At 42.7% G+C, this 17,124-nt stretch overlaps 1 protein-coding gene across 1 annotated transcript in view; it reads right to left on the bottom strand.

Annotated features, from left to right (window-relative positions):
- COL16A1 (collagen type XVI alpha 1 chain) overlaps nt 1–17,124 on the bottom strand; it is a gene marked incomplete at its 5' end in the record, with an annotated part of 217,381 nt that overhangs the window by 31,543 nt on the left and 168,714 nt on the right. Inside the window, 8 exons of the mRNA XM_083370100.1 lie at nt 1,513–1,566; nt 2,938–2,991; nt 5,343–5,396; nt 9,570–9,614; nt 10,121–10,165; nt 10,253–10,327; nt 13,426–13,461; nt 15,832–15,936. Of these exons, the coding sequence (XP_083226226.1) occupies nt 1,513–1,566; nt 2,938–2,991; nt 5,343–5,396; nt 9,570–9,614; nt 10,121–10,165; nt 10,253–10,327; nt 13,426–13,461; nt 15,832–15,936 (468 nt within the window). The remainder of the gene's footprint in view (nt 1–1,512; nt 1,567–2,937; nt 2,992–5,342; nt 5,397–9,569; nt 9,615–10,120; nt 10,166–10,252; nt 10,328–13,425; nt 13,462–15,831; nt 15,937–17,124) is intronic.

Below are 17,124 nucleotides of genomic sequence, written 5' to 3'. Positions count from 1 at the left end.
GAGTGTCCCCTCGTTGCTTGCTGCCTTTACAGGGTGACTTTCAACCCTTTCAACCCTTTCCAGGGTCCCCCAGCAGGGTGAAATCAAATGCTAAAGAAGGAGACCCGTCTTCTTACATCTGCATTGCCGCAACATCAAAACCGGAAGTCTCCACCCATTGCTTCTCGTCCTGCCTCCAGGTGCTTTGGAGAGTCAATTCCCTCTTCTCTCTGACACTCCCTCAAGTACTGGAAGACAGCTATCATGTCAACAAATTCCTTATCCACAAAAATGATAGAGAAGAATACATGGGGCTGCCCTTGAGGTCCACCCGGAGACTTCAACTGGTGCAGAATGCAGCCGCGCGAGTTGTCTTGGGGGTTTCCCGATACTCCCATGTTACACCTTTGCTCCGCGAGCTGCATTGGCTGCCGGTTGCCCTCCGGATGAGATTCAAGGTGTTGGTAATGACTTACAAAGCCCTACATGGCATGGGTCCGGATTACCTACGGCAACACCTGCGGCCAGCGTCAACTTCCCTCCGTCCAGTGCGCTCCCACAGAGAGGGCCTCCTCAGGGTGCCTCCGATCAAAGAATGCCAATTGGTGGCCCCCAGGGGGAGAGCGTTCTCTGTGGGCGCGCCAGACCTATGGAACCGCTTACCGGTCGAGCTCCGGATGGCCCCCGACCTTCGCTCATTCCGGCGCGATCTCAAAACCTTCTTTTTTGAACAAGCTGGCCTGGTCTGATGGGATGGGGTTGGGTTTTTATAAATAGTTTTAATTGTAATATGTATTAATTTTAAGGGCATAATGTTTAATGGTTTTTTAATTTTTGTATAATATTTTTATTGTGTATTGCCCTGTTCACCGCCCTGAGTCCTTCGGGAGAAGGGCGGTATACAAATTAAATTATTAAATTAAATTAAATTAAATCAAGAATTTATGGAATGGCAGGCTTTTGATCAGAATGTTGTTTGATATCCAGGAAATCTGCTTCAGCTAAAACAGTGTTTCTCAATCTGGCAGCTTGAAGATATGTGGACTTCAACTCCCAGAATTCCTCAGCTAGTTGAAATCCACACATCTTCAAGAGGTCATTGTTGAAAAACATTACACTAAAACCAGGGCTGCCTCTTTGTTTAGCAATGCTCTTGAAGTACAGCAGCTTACCTCACCAAGGTATTTTATATTTACCTAACTTAATATGAATCTTAATGCATTTCTTGCCCTTTCGTATTCCCACTTTCAGGCTGATTTATAGCAATGTTAAACAGTTAAAGCAATAAATTAAAACACTTTAAAAAAGCAGATGTAGCTACTATGGAACAAAATGGATACCAATGATATTTTAAAAATCCTCTGAGGATATATGAATCTTGCAGCTGCAAAGATAGGAGAGAGCTTTGCAAAAAAAAAGAGAGGTGAGTTATAAGGGAAAAAAAAGATTTTTTTCTCCAACCACACATATCCCAATCTCTGAGGATGAACTCTGAAAAAAACACCAGGAAAAGACACTTTTCCAGTTACTTACCGATTCTCCTTTCTCTCCTGGGGGTCCAACATAGCCCCGTTCCCCTTTGGCACCCTAATGGCAGGCAAATACATAAACATGAAAAGAGAAATATTGCCAGCAGGACAATGAGAGCAATTTTTCCCCCTTTTCCATTCAATCATCCAGAGTCTCCCTGGATATGTATGTCCCTGCAGTTTTCTTGATAGGGTTTTGCAGAAATGATTTGCCACTTCCTGATTCTTAGGGCTGAGAAGGAGTGATTGGCCCAAGGTCACCCAGCTAAATTTGTGCCCAGGTTGGTACTAGATCTCCCAGTCTCCTGATGCCTAACCTCATGGTGTCACCATTACACTAAACTAGCAATTGATGACAGCTAAAACTGTCAGGTGTGCCCTGCAGTAACAACAAGAATTCCCTCTTTCCTCCATTCTCCTGTTTCGCAAATAATAATGAAATAATAAAAGTTTTGCAAATCTTTTTTTTATAAAAGGTCAAACAACTTTTAGCAAACTCTGCTTTTGAAACCAACATTTTAGATTTCCAAATATTGATTCTAAAATGGTAAAAAAAAATAACATTCATGAACAGTTTACACTGCGGGTGTCAAACTTGTGATGTCACGTGACGTGTCACAATGTATCCTGACTTTCCCCCCATTGCTGGCAATGAGGTGGGCGCGGTTTTGGTGTGGCGCCTCCGGCCGACAGGCTGACAGTTTGACACCCCTGCTTTACGCTTTCCCCTACATCCCCTGAAAATCCAATAGGGCCTTAAGAGGATATACTACAGAGAATCACACTTGAAGAAGAGAAATGTGAGCAAACTCTTTGAATTTGTTTTTTCTACAAGGCAATTCTGCTCCACTGTGGATGGCTGATGATCACCCAATGTCTTTCATGGGATTCCGAAAATAGTTTTGGGTGGCACTGGGTTCCTTCTTAAGTCCACAGGCAAGGCATTGTGTAGCCACTCAGCCCACCTCTTTGACAGGAGCTAGGAGACCCAGGTCCAGGCCTATCTGGAGCCATGGAACACCAAGGATGATCTGTGGTCTGTCTGTCTTATCTATTTTTCTAATTTATATGCTGCCCATCTCACTCTGCAAACTGACTCTGGGTGGCTTACAATTAAAATCATCATAAATATGAAAATATTTAAAACCTTAGATACAAAGGTGAGAAACACAAGGCGATATCGGTACAGTGTTGGCCTCTTCCCTGTCCGACCACCAGTCACCTTCAACATGGAGCGCTCCCATCAGCACTTAAGCCAGCTAGCAGAGCCAGATTTTGAAACCCTTCTGGGGGCTAAAAGGATCATTTCTGCTTAGTTGAACTGCCCTCACAGGTCTGTGGCACTGGGGACAAATTAGAAGGAGGAGTACGAGGCACACCTCCTTCAGATCCTGAAGAAAGAAGGGATACAAAGAAAGGCCATACTTACGGGGAGCCCAGGGGATCCTACTGATCCAGGATATCCGGGCTGACCTGGAGGACCCTGAAGAGAAGAACATTGAAACATCTCAGTTCAGGCTAGGATTGATGATTCAAGTTAACCTGATAGAACCAGGTTATGGCATCTGCACAATTCCATTTTGACGTTCAGGTAGATGCTAGAACATGGCAGGCAAGCCATCCTTTTCTCATTTAACCCCTTCTGCAATTTGCAGCAGAATCAGTGTCCTTGTGCTCATTTTCCTAGAACACGGAGTGGTGGCCCTAAAGTATTTCTTGGTCATCTTGTCAGGTCCTCATTCAGAATAATAAAGGGGTGGGTAGCCATTTTCTTCTAAAAGGTAAAGGTAAAGGTTCCCCCGCAAATGCGTGCTAGTCGTTTCCGACTCTAGGGGCCGGTGCTCATCTCCGTTTCAAAGCCGAAGAGCCAGCGCTTGTCCGAGGACGTCTCCGTGGTCATGTGGCCGGCATGACTAGACGCCAAAGATGCACGGAACGCTGTTACCTTCCCACCGTAGCGGTCCCTATTTTTCTACTTGCATTTTTACGTGCTTGCGAACTGCTAGGTTGGCAGAAGCTGGGATGAGTAACAGGCGCTCACTCTGCTACGCGGCACTCGGGATTCGACCCGCCAAACTGCCGACCTTCTGATCGACAAGCTCAGCGTCCTAACCCACTGAGCCACCACGTCCCTTTTATTCTCTTCTACTTAGACCTTATAGATCAAATGAGGATTCCAACCAGATTAGGCTTTATTAGATCTAGATTAAATTAAACCAACAATTTCTTAGATTAAAATTGCAATCATGGAACTAAGGCAGGGGTCAGCAACCTGAAACAGTGAAAGAGCCACTCGGAACCGGTTCCCTCACAAAAGGAAAAACTGGGAGCCGCAAAAAATGTGTGCACATGCGCGTACATGCGCGCATGCGCAGAACAGGGTTTGACTGAAGAGTGGAGCCAAGGCGAGATATGCACCTACCCTGCATATTTGAATTGATTGGTTGAACTTTTTTACTCCCACTTTTTTTTGGGGGGGGACTGCACATGGCAGAGGACTGGGAGCTGCAGGAGATGGCTGAAAGAGCCGCATGCGGCTCCAGAGCCACGGGTTGCAGACCTGTGAACTAAGGCAACGTTTTTCAACCTTGGCCACTTTAAGATGTGTGAACTTCAATTCCCAGAATTCCCCAGCTCAGAAGGGAAACTACTGGCCCCAGCTAGTGGCTAAGATTGAGAAACACCAAACTGAGGGATAGAGAGAGCGAGAGTGATTACTGTAGAATGGAAAAGGGAGCTTTGAATGCATGAAATCTCTCTAGATTTGTACACTGTGTAGCTACTACGTTCAGATGATAGGCTTAACTCAATCAGCCGCAACGTTGCTGGCTACCCTGATGCAACACATTAAGCTTTTATTTCAGGGGAGTTGGGGGCAGTAGGTGGTGCCGCTAAGCTCATAGTTCCTACTGTGCAAACTCTAAACAGATTAATTCAGTAACAAGCTTAAGCATGCTAAGACATTCTATAGACCTTTTCTGGCTTACCTGGCCTTGCCTCCCTATCATTAAGCATACTAAAGCCATCACTTTAAATCAGGAGGGTTACGTCTTTGGGGATGATTGGGTATTTTGAGAGCATGTAGCAAGTGTTTTCACAAAATAATTTCTGTTTTGAATGTGGCTAGTTACAATGCCCTCACTTCGCAGAAGAGAAGGAGATGTTCTTCACCAACCCATTTAAATGTCTCCCCTTCCAACTTTCACTAGCACTCTTGATTTTTTTTTGCCCCCCCCCCCCGGTCTAGGCAGATAGGGACCCTTTTAAAGAACTCGATGGAATATTGTCACTTTCATGGCATCTTCAAAGGAAATAAATCCCTCTAGAGTTCTCCATTTACTTGTTACTGCTAATTAGAAGAAATCTATTTAACTCATTTAACTCAGAGATAGAAGGGGCCCAACAACAGCTGGATGCGCATGGACCCAACCTCCAATTATAGGTTTTCCAGATCTGATATCATCTGTTTGTGGTTGATTGCAAGGGGAACACTTTTCAGATTTTCCATTGCCCGCTTAAAAAAAAATATCTGGGCCTTCCAGCTCCTGCCTCGAATCATCTGTAGCTTGTTATTTGAGGCATTTGGACTCATGATCACACCAAAATGTTCTCAATCAGTCTCAACTGCATCCGTCCATGAGACTTTTCATCAGTCTTCTAAGCCGTGCAATTGAAGGGTGTTCAGACCTGTCTTTCCCAACCTAGCATCTTGCAGACAGATTGCAGTCTCCACCGATTCGTAGAGAGCCACGCTAGAGAAAACCAGTCTCCGTCAACAAGCTCCATGCATAGCTCAAAGCTTCTCTGAAATTATCAGTTGGATCCAACACTCACTAATTCTCCCTTGGATCCAGGGAATCCAGCTGGTCCACGTTCACCCTGGAGTCCCTTCGGAAAGAAAAAGAGACAGGATATGTTTCATGTTTTCTGCCCTCCCATTTAACTGAACCACAGTTGCGAGGGTGGCCTCTCTAGCTATGTACCTGGGAACGGGCTGGGAACAGATGGAGAATAAGTTATAGAAATAGGAATACAGCATAAGTATCGAGTAGTCTTGAGGTAGTCACCACTTCTTTAATTAATCACTGGTGCCTGGAAAGCTACCATCAGCATCTGGAACACAGTTTTCCATAGCTTTTTCTAGGCTTATAGATCAATAAAATTCATACAGATTTTATTGGTTAGACACCCGATTAGCCAGGTTTTAGAAGGGCAGTGTTTGCAGCAACAATTCTGAGCACACACGACATTGCTAATTGAGACAAGGCACAGTCAAAACAGCTTTGGATCATGATGTGGGCAATATCTAGAGGACAGAATATTCGCAAACGCTCTGTCTCTCTGTCTCTCATACACTCAAACACACCCACACAAAACACCCACCCACCCATACATTTTGTTCCAAATACAGGTAGTCCTCGCTTAGTGGCCAAAATTGGGACTCCGTTGTTAGCACTGCAGATGCTAAGCAAATCGTCACATGAGGGGGGATTGGTGGGGTTTTTATTATTTTTATTGGGTTTTTTTTACTATGTATTAACTGTATTTTTAATCGGGCATGTATTTAATTATCTTTTATTTTTTGTAAATCTCTGTGTTTTATTCTTGCCCTGTACACCGCCCTGAGTCCTTCGGGAGAAGGGCGGTATAGAAATATTAATAAATTAAATTAAATTAAATTACAATTTTACTTCTGCCATCTCTTTTAATTCTAATCGCAAGCTGGTTGCAAAACATCTGAATGGCAATCACGTGACATCAGGAGGCTGCAGTGGTGATTCAATGCGAGGATTGGCCATAAAGTTATTTTTTACACCGCTGTAATATTGAATGGACATTAAATGAGATAAGCAAGGTAAGCAAGGACCACCTGTATGTCTGAACTGTCCCCTGAAGACAGATCCCAATCCCCACAAAGCACTTTCTGAAACCTTGCTAGATGAAAAGGACTAACTCTGGATTTCTTCTTGTGATCTTTGTGGTGCAGAAAAAAAAATCATCAAATGTTTAGTGTGTACATCTAAATTCCAAGACAAAGTGAGTGGTATTATGTGGCTGTCACATTTCCTGCATTGGCATCTTGGAAGCTCTAGAGAAGATGAATTCGTTATCAAATTATTTCACTGTTTTCTTCTCTTTACTACTTACACAAGAACCATTGAATCTGATTATATTCCACTTCAGTCTCCATTACTGATTGTGGCCAACAATTTCAGATTAAAGTCATAATTCAGCCATAATTCATAATTCAATGGGAACTGATGACTAGTTCCCACAGAAAATAATGGACTCAATCTTAGGTTGCAATCCAGCCAGTACAAAATTTCTCTCAGAGAAATCTATCTATCTATCTATCTATCTATCTATCTATCTATCTATCTATCTATCTATCTATCTATCTATCTATCTATCTATCTATCTATCTATCCATCATCTGTATCTATCCATCATCTACATTGATCTAGCATTTATCAATCTCTCTCTCTCTCTCTCTCTCTCTCTCTCTCTCTCTCACACACACACACACACACACATCAAAGGTAGATAGATTTTGTTGGTCTGTGACTATAATAAAGATTGACTGATAGATTTAGATAAGCCATCTACAGACCTATCATCCATCCACCTCTTTCTTTCTTTCTTTCCTTCTTTTTTCTTTCTTTCTTTCTTTCTTTCTCTTTTTCTTTCTTTCTTTCTTTCTCTTTCTTTCTTTCTTTCTTTCTTTCCTTTTTTTCTTTCTCTCTCTCTCTCTCTCTCTCTCTCTCTCTCTTCTTTCTTTCTTTTTCTCTTTCTTCTTTCTATTTTGCTGTCATTCTAACATTGTAAGTGCTCAATCACTAATTTTCTTCACTAACTTCCATCTGGTCCTTCCACTAATATAATAATTTTTCCTCTTATGCTGGATAAATTCTTTCATTCAGCGGCCCTGCCCTTCACCCAGCTCCTTCCTTTGTGATCATGTCAGGACCATTAGGACTACATGTGAAGCACCACTAAAAGGACAGAATTATAAAATGGACTGTAACATAGGACCAAGTTCCCATTGAAGATATGAACCAAGAAAAAGTTAGCAAAAATAGACTGATCAAAAATGATGCAAGATGTTATTTCCTTAGGAAATACCCATTTTTACGTTGAGCAAAAGACTGAAGAAGGCAGGATTTCTTCAGGGTGGGTCAAAAAGACATGACTTTGTGACACATGTTAAAAAAAGTATTATGGGGCTTTGTTTGCATTATTATGGCCTGAAGTTTACTTTTTTGACCCCACCCCATTGACCTATCTGGAAGAGAATTATATTTTGATAATTCCCCACTCCTGATACTGGTCAGTTTGGTCCAAAGCCTGGAAATGTACCCACTAGTAGAGTCAGCAAGTAATTCATGCCATAAGTTTATTGTAGGATAAAATGGTTGTGTTGGGGAGGAATGGAGTTTTGTTTTATCACGGCATCAAATAAGATATCCCTAAAATGCTTCTAGAATATGTTTTTTCATTGTGTAACTGGAGAATGCAATTGAAGGGGAGGAGGCAATCACTTTTTACTAACTTAAGGTGTTTTTTTTCCCTGCACCACAATTATGAAATACTGTTTTTTTTTTTACAAAGGCTGCCTACAGATGTCTTTTTTATTTTCATATTCTGATGTGCCAATTACAAAGGAAGGATTTGAGGACTGAGACTGTTTTTCTTACTTGCAGATAATCAAACTAGGAAAAATGCCACCAAAATGGAAAATGACTTATACTTTTCTTGCTAAACCATTGGAAAAAGAAGCATTTTGGCCAACATTGTATTCATTCCCCTTTGTGCCCTGAAGAAGTTCACCCGTGAAAGGCTTCAGTTCTACTTCCTCATCTATAGACCCAAAGAGATTCTGAAGTTTCCTACTAAATGCAAGGACTACCCCAATTTGCCATCTCCCCTAAGAACTTCTGGTGACTGTCAGAGAAAACAATGCTTGCGGTTGACATGGCTGCTTGTAGGACCCAGTTTGTGCATTCATCCAGTCAATGGAGATGTCTCCAGAGACCCTTTAGTATCCAGACGTCTCACATCACAAGCATCCCACAACTATACTTGCTTGCTAAGTGGAGAAAGATCTACACAACCTATAATACAAGAGTGATTCTCCATTAAGTACATCACCCACAAACGTGGGAAGCTTTCACGAGCCATTGCAGGGTGGAGTTAGTTGAGGTTACATGGTGAGGGCTTTTATTGGACGTACTCGTGACACCAGACAGTGACAGGGCCACACCACGGAGCGATTAATCACACAGACTGGGAGTTACGATGTCATTAGTGAGATGAGAATTAGGAAATTAATGAATGGTGGTGATGGTCAAGTGAGGGTACAATGACTGCTTCAAGACCCCAAAGCACAACTCACAGGCATGACAAGGGAGGCTCTTTAGTTTAGAAAAGTGACAGATTCCTCTCAAGTCCACAGATTCTTTCTCAGGTATGTATTTGAACCTGGGTCCAACTGCTTCTTCTGAAGCGATTCAGCTCAGCAGATACGGTATTCATGACCAGGGTTTGATTGGTAAGCTAAGCCCTGAGGGAAAAATTGTGTGTTGGAATCAGCTTTATGTGAAATATCTTTGGGGAGAAATATCAGCTGTCTAGAAGTAATCAGTCATCTCACTGCCTGATAAATAGTCCCAAACCCAGAATATCCATATCGCAAGTTGGGACTGTGGAATCTTCTAGTTTATTTTTCTGAGGGAAGGCTGAAGAAGGATCCTGACTGAGAGTTTGCCCTTAAATGGGAATTCTCTAGATCAAGTGAACCCCGTGTTGCCTGTTGGGAACTAGACAGCTTTCGATCACAACTGATCTCAGATCAAATTGAAGGAAAAGTTATAGATAGCATCCCTGAGCCAGGAGGAGAAGGGCTGAGGAAAAGCTATAGACCAGGTGGCAGCATGTGGGAGAATAGGCTGGCTGAGATATTAGACCCCAGAACCTGGAGAAGAAGGGAAGAAGGAGGATGAGAAGCCAGACAAACAGCAGCAACAAAGGACTGCACAGAGCGCGTGCTTTATCGGTTCTTACAGGTAATCCAGGTGGGCCAGGCACTCCCGGAAAACCTGAGAGGCCCTACAGGAAGAAACAGGGAGGTCATCACTCAGTCATCATATTGGCTGGACTAGGGAAAGCAGGCAAACAAGGGAGCTATGGTTGAAGAGAAGGCCAATCTCTCACAACGTATTATGCATTTCTTCTTAAATCAAGAGTAAACTTTCAAGTTCTACTCCTCCAAATAGCTGCCAAGAGAAGAAACAGTGGCCCATCCCTCCCTTCCTGGGGGTGGGTGAGTGGGGGGTGGGGTAAACAGGACATTGGTGGGACCAGAATTGGCTGGGCAGTTGGTGAAGAGCAGGATGGTAGCCACCCAACTGAACACTGTCCAGTTGTAGAAGCATAATGTTCCCCATGGATCACACACTGAGGAGAAAGCTGGCCGTAATTGGCTTTATCTTCTTAGACAGGCATCAGATTATACTAAAACATGGTGTGGTGGTGGTGGGTGGTGGGGTGGTGGTGGGGGTTAAAGGCTTAAGGGAGAAGATCTAAGCAGAAGTTGGCACAAAGGATATACTCACAATTGGTCCAGGAGGGCCTGGAGAACCTCGTAAGCCTGGTGGACCCTAAGGAGAAGCCAAGACAACATTCATTTCTGAATTCAAGGATCTGCAATACCATCCTGGCTGCTTGATCTCTCCAGGTGGCTTTACCTGCTCGCCCCTCTGTCCAGGATGGCCAGGGCTTCCAGGATGTCCTCCAGCACAATCAGCATCATAGTTTGGGGGCTGGAAGAGAAGACAAGATGTCTCATTCTGGTTTTTTTTTCCAAGTAGTTAATGATCTGCAACAGTTTCTAAACCCAAGATGAACTCTGCTGGATGAAAGCTCCATTTTTGCCATAATAATTCTACTGGCCACCGTTTCCTGACCGATTTCTCCCTCCTTCCAGGCTTCTACTCACTCTAAAGCTTTCCCAAAGGCCAAACATAAATATTATTTAAGATTAAATCTTGAGAACGAAGCACTCTCCCCATTAAAACTGTCTCCCTCCAAATCTGGATTTCCACCCTACCTATGAACATCCATTGTTTGCTCGAAATCTCATTTAACTGACTGCTGGATAGCCATGGATTAAGACTGGGGATTACCAGGGATAAGATTCCATGACTTAAGAAGGAGTCAAATGAGATTTTTTTTTGGACCAATCGTTGGTGGAACCGAATGCCAGAACCCCTGGCTGATTGCATGAGTGAGCAGGATTCAGTAGAGAACCCTCCATTTCTCTTGGCCCAGAGTAAATGGCATGAGTGAACTTTGTCAGGACTGATTTACATTGTATATTTACATGCCTTGTTGAGTACAGACACAATATTTCTAGGCTTAGAGCTATTCTGAAGGCCAGGCTAGATGCCACACCAGGAGATTGTTAGGTAGCCAACCCTCCCCCCCCTTTTTTAAAATGGAAAATGCACTTGCCAGGCTCCTAGATAGCAATAACACTCAAAACTCTTGCCTAACTGAACCGTATACTGTAGAGCAGGGGTCTGCAACCTTGAGAACTTTAAGACTTGTGGACTTCAGCTCCCAGAAGTTCTCCAGGTTGCAGACCGCTGCTGTAGAGGAAGAAAGATTTCATATTCCATCCACATCACTCCAATTCCATATTTCTCAAATATCATCAGCCAAGAGCAATGATGGTGATGGTAAAAAAAAAAATCAAGATGGAGGCTACAATTGCACCACTGAAGTCCTATAGGAACTTTTAAATGAGAGCAGGGCTCTGTCCATCCATCCGTCTGTCTCTCATATCATCTACTATATTAAAGAACTGCTCATCTCCCTTATAGAGAGACTCTGGGTGGTGTACAATAACATATCAGAAACACAAAAACAGTAATTACAAGAGGGGATGGCTTCAGGGCACTAACCAGCCCCAAGGCTGCATGCTGCTCTGTGAGCTCCAAGCAAGGCTGCAGACCCATATTTTGATCCTTTTTCAAGAGATCAGGAAAATGGGGGAGAGTGTTCAATGGAGGAGGGGTGAAAATGGCAGAGAAGGCTCTTTTTATGGCCCCCGCCTGTCAGAATTTTTTGACTGATGGGGTCTACAGCATATCTCTGCCTGACTGGATGGGGTGGACTGATGTGATGGGGTGAAGATGATTAAGTAGGTAGTCTAGCCTGGTTCCATGTAGGACTTTACATTGGCAACATCTTGAATTGGACCTGGAAGCACCCAATGCAGCTTGTGCAGTAGAAATGTTATGTGTGCTGTTCTTTGGGTGCGAAAGATTCCCTGTCCCACCACCTTCTGTATCAGCTGAAGTTTCTGGTTACATTTCAAGGGTAGTCTGATGCAAAACACAATGTGATAGTCCAAATGGGAGGTGACCAGAGCACACGTGACCTAGCAGAGAGCCTCTCTACCTAGGAAAGAGTGTAACTGGTGCACAACACAAAATTGAGCAAAGTCCCTCCCAGCCATGACTGCTGCCTGCTGTTTGAGAAGGAGCCGTGACTCAAGCAGGACCCCCAACTTTAATCATGCCATTGTAGCTACAATCTTGACTTTTTTTTTTTTTACTGCAGACACTTCTGTCACCAGCACCAGCAGAATTGGAAATTTTTAAAAAAAAAAACGTATAGGGAAGCCAATCATAGAATATCAACCCAGTAACAACCTGGGATAGCTTGGCACTTTTTATTAATGATGTTAACAAACTCTGGCATGTCCTGAACCTAGAGACCCACCAAATCCCCTTTTGGAGACATCTGGTCTGATAAATGTTCCTGAGTAGTGAGACTAAGCAAAATAAGCCAGCCCTTTTGGAACCGCTGTTATAAGTTTTATCTCTTTAATTCTTTTAATCCTCATGCAACGCAGGTAGGATAGCACCAATTTGGATGTTTCATGGCAGTTGGATGAAATTTCCTTCTTCCCATTTTCCATTCAAGCTCTCTTACAATACGGTATGTCGTTTCCAACTCTAGGGGCCGGTCCTAATCTCCCTTTCAAAGCCAAAGAGCCAGCGCTTATCCGAGGACGTCTCCGTGGTCATGTGGCCGGCATGACTAGACGCCAAAGGCGCACGGAACGCTGTTACCTTCCCACCGGAGTGGTCCCTATTTTTCTACTTGCATTTTTACGTGCTTTCGAACTGCTAGGTTGGCAGAAGCTGGGACGAGTAACAGGCGCTCACTCTGTTACGCGGCACTCGGGATTCGAACCGCCAAACTGCCGACCTTCTGATCGACAAGCTCAGCGTCCTAACCCACAGAGCCACCGTGTCCCTTATTTTATGTTACTAGTAAGTAATAGTTATCATAGTGCTTATCCACTGATAGACATAATAAATCATAATTGTAATCGTAATCATAATGACAATGATGACAATGGCAACGGCAACAACAACAACAACAACATTATATGGTATCAACAGAATGAAGAACTGAAACAATAACTCACTACTATCCAACTTAAGATCACAATTAAAACACAGAGCCTCAGAAATGTGATTGGCCAATATCCTTTAAAAAAAACAACCATTGAATTGTCTGTCTAAGCAGCAGTCCAGTTTTGCCTGAAGGACAAATACTTAAACCAGCTTCGCAAAGGCCCATGCAAAAGGCATGCTTTTAGACCGATCAAATTCCCAGTATAGTTCCAGTGAAAATTGATTCCTGAGAATGGAAGCTCTCAGTTGTAAATAAATGGTGCCAGTTGGGTCAAGTACAGCAGTACATGAGCTCCGAGTCAATTGGCCAAAGAAGTGGGCATATGTTTGCATATTATTTGGTAGAAATGAAGTGATACCAATGCGTTATGTCTTTTTCTTTCCTCTGCCATCTTCTGGATAAATATCCAGCCTAGAGATTTACTCACCTGGGGCTGTTCTGGAAGGTCACCCTGAGGTTGGCACTGAAAGAAGAAGAAACATATCGTGAGTTTAATTCCTACTCCAGAATTTACGGCATGTTTTACCACTAAAGTTCTGCAGATACTAAATTTGCTTGATCAATGCAGGACTAGTTCAACTGAACAATCCAGCTCAAGTTTTCCTTTGAGCAGATATATTTTCCAGGATGCCAATAAAGCAATTGGCAACTGAGCAGCATGCTCCAGGACCCCTTGTAACCATCCCTATGATGGTAAGGTATAAATCGTGGACCAGGCATTGAGCTTAGACTTGTTCCCCATTGTGATATATGGGCAGCACATGAGACCTGGTATCAAGACTGACTCCAACCTTTCACCTATATTCCGCTTTGCTCGCACCTTCACAAAGAAAAGTATGGTGGTGGATTGGAATGCAAGGATGGGGAATGGCATCCATTCATCACTGGTTCCCATGAGACAATGATCCCCCCCATCAAGGACATCCCAGCAGATGTCACAGCATGGCTGGCTGGTTCCCATAACAAAATGAACAAAAATGATTAGTGGATGTCATGGACTGTGGGTGGCCCGTGGGGAAAGTGGGGGGTATGAACTATGTGTGCTTTTGCACGGGAAGTCCAGAGCTGGTTTTGATTCTTCTGTGCCAATATGGATTTATTTAGTAAAGTTTATACTCTTGGTAAAATTATGTCCCAGGAGTTTCTTTTTCTGGATTCACCAACTGGACACTTGACACATGGAGATATTAATGGAATCACAGAAAGGAATTGCTCAGGTCAGTGAAACTGATGGAGATACAGTATCCCCAATATGCTTCAATTCATTGGGGAAGCTCAATGTGTTAAGTCAAGCAGTCCTTAAGTGGAACTCAGCTTCTCATGACTGATGGATATATCTAATAGCTTACTTGGCAAGGATTCACTATCTATCATTCAATCTAGGGTTTTGTCATCCCTCCAAGCCAAATATTAACCAAACCAAACCTTGCTTAGCTTTTGAGATCAGTCAACTGCAATTGGGCAATGCCCCCTGCTATACAAGATCTAAAAAACCAAGATGGGTTGTAATGGATTGCATTTCTTTTAAGTAACCCACATATGGCCAAAATATGGATTTGGGGAAAAGTTCAAAAAATTGCTATAATCTTGCCCAAACAATGCTAAACTTTTTTTCACTTGTATGAAAAACAGGTACCAACATACACCTCTAGGTATAGTGATATGAGGGACGTATTGGCACTGAATGGGCAGAAAAGGGCAGAATCTTGCACAGGTTGTTCTCAACTCACAACCGTTTGCTTAGAGACCATTCAAAGTTACAATGACACTGAAAAAAGTGACTCATGACTGTTTTTTCACATTTGAAATCTTTACATCCCAATATCCACATAATAAACATTCAGATGCTTGGCAACTGGAATGTATTTATGATGGTGGTAGGGGTCATGTGATCCCCCTTTGAGACCGTCTGACAAGTGAAATCAATGGGGAAGCTAAATTCACTTTATTTTATTTATTTATTTTATTATGGGACTTATATGCCGCCCTATCTCCCAGAGGACTCAGGGCGGCTAACAACAATAAAAAACCAGCAGTACAAAAGTTAAGAGAAAATTAAATAACAGCCTCAAATATTAATTACACAGTTAAAATTAAAACTTTTAAAAACCCATCATCAATCCAGGTCAGCCTGATGGAAAAAGAACGTCTTGAGGTCGCGGCGAAAGGACCGGAGGTCCGGGGCCATCCGAAGCTCAAGGGGGAGTTGATTCCAAAGGGCTGGGGCTCCCACAGAGAAGGCCCTCCACCTGGGGGTCGCCAGCCGACATTGTCTGGCCGACGGCACCCTGAGCAGGCCCTCTCTGTGTGAGCGTACTGGACGATGGGAATTTGTTCCCAGCAGCAGACGGTCCTGCAGATATCCCGGGCCTAAGCCATGTAGGGCTTTAAAGGTAAGTACCAGCACCTTAAATCTTTGCAACTATGTTACTAGCTTAACAGCTGCAGTGATTCACTTAAAATGGGGCAAAACTCACTTAATAACTGTCTTGCTTAGCAACAGAAATTTTGGACTCAGCTGTGGTCAGGCACTACCTGTATTAGGATCCCAGAAATAAAGAAAATTCATTATATAACTAAATAAATAAATTACAGGTAATCCTTGACTTCAGGTACTTTGGGGAAGGTCAGGCCTGTGCTGCTTTCTGTAGTGCAAGGATTCCAAGCTTGGTCCCCTCTTAACACCTCCCTCTCCAAGCTGGCTGGAGATTCCATTACACATGCAATGTGACTACAAAATGATTGAAAGTCTGGGCATTACAGAAGGACACGATTGCAAGGCTACTGATTTTGCAGTCTGCTTTGTGGCTGAAGAGATTCACAGGTAACTCACCTGTGCACAGTTATCTACGCCCGGAGCTCCAGGTTGGCCCCGATCTCCCTTTTCTCCTTTTATCCCATTAGAGCCTTGGGAGTTGCAGTTATCACAGGGGTTTTTCTATGAGAGAAGAGAAAGATCATAAGTCTGATAAGGTTTACCACTTGCAATAAGAATGTTTCTCATCTAAAGACATACAGTAAGCTGGATCAGGCAGAGTGATAGCATTGATATATGCCTAGTTCTGGAAGGACCGTCGAGTCCAATCTTCTGCCTCAGGTTTAGAAAAATCTAAATTAAAGCATCCCTGATGGAGAACCATCCAAAGTACGCTTGAACCTGCTGGATGAAGGACAGTCCTACCAAACTCCTTTAATAACTTGACTCCACTACTGAATTGTTCTTCTGGCTGGAAATATTTCTTTATCTAAAGCTGAATTTTGCTTGATCTTATTTATTAATTCAATTTAATTTGTATACCACCCATCTCCCCAACAAGGCGACTCTTGGTATCAGTCTACATTCTGTCTTCTGAAATCATAGAGAATGGGTCTCACTTTCACACAAGCAATTTCTATTGTCTTTCAGCCATCTTTCTAATGCAATTCAACTTTATAATATTCTTTATAATAATCTATAATTATAATGCTTGGGATGAAGTTATACAGCTTTTATACATATAGCTATACAGCCTTGGCTGGGGAATTCTGGGAGTTGAAGTCCACATATTTTAATGTTGCCAAGATTAAGAAATGCAAAGCATCATTATTATATCTCTTGCTTATTCATTTTATTCTCAAGGAAAATTCCCAGTATCTCTGTTAGACTTAGTTTCCAATCCTCTGATTATCATTCTTACCCTTTTCTATGCAATTCCAGTTTCTCTGAACCTTTGATAAATCAACAATTTCCCATGTTCCTCCATGATCCCAGTTACGAGGTTCAGTGTTTAGAATCAGTTAAAGAATATAACCAGTGGCGGGATTCAAATATGCGAACATATTCTGTGTGGATGCTGCTTTGGGAAGTCCATTCTGGTCCTGGGCAACAAAAAATTAGCTACCGGTTCTGCCAAACTGGTGTGAACCGGCTGAATCCCATCACTGAATATAACACAGATTTAATGAGCTGTATCCCGAGACAGGATGGCTTTTCTGGAAATCCCTCTCCAATAAATAAATAAATAAATAAATAAATAAATAAATAAATAAATAAATAAATAATACAACTTTTTGGGAGAATAATCATTTCCATATAAGGCACTTCAGGACTGAATTTTTTCATTGCAGGCAGTCCTTGACATATGAC

This window comes from Vipera ursinii, assembly GCF_947247035.1.
Source record: "Vipera ursinii genome assembly, chromosome: 9".
NCBI classification, from domain to species: domain Eukaryota; kingdom Metazoa; phylum Chordata; class Lepidosauria; order Squamata; family Viperidae; genus Vipera; species Vipera ursinii.
Note: the sequence above shows the minus strand (reverse complement) of the source record. Positions and strands in the feature narration are given on the sequence as shown.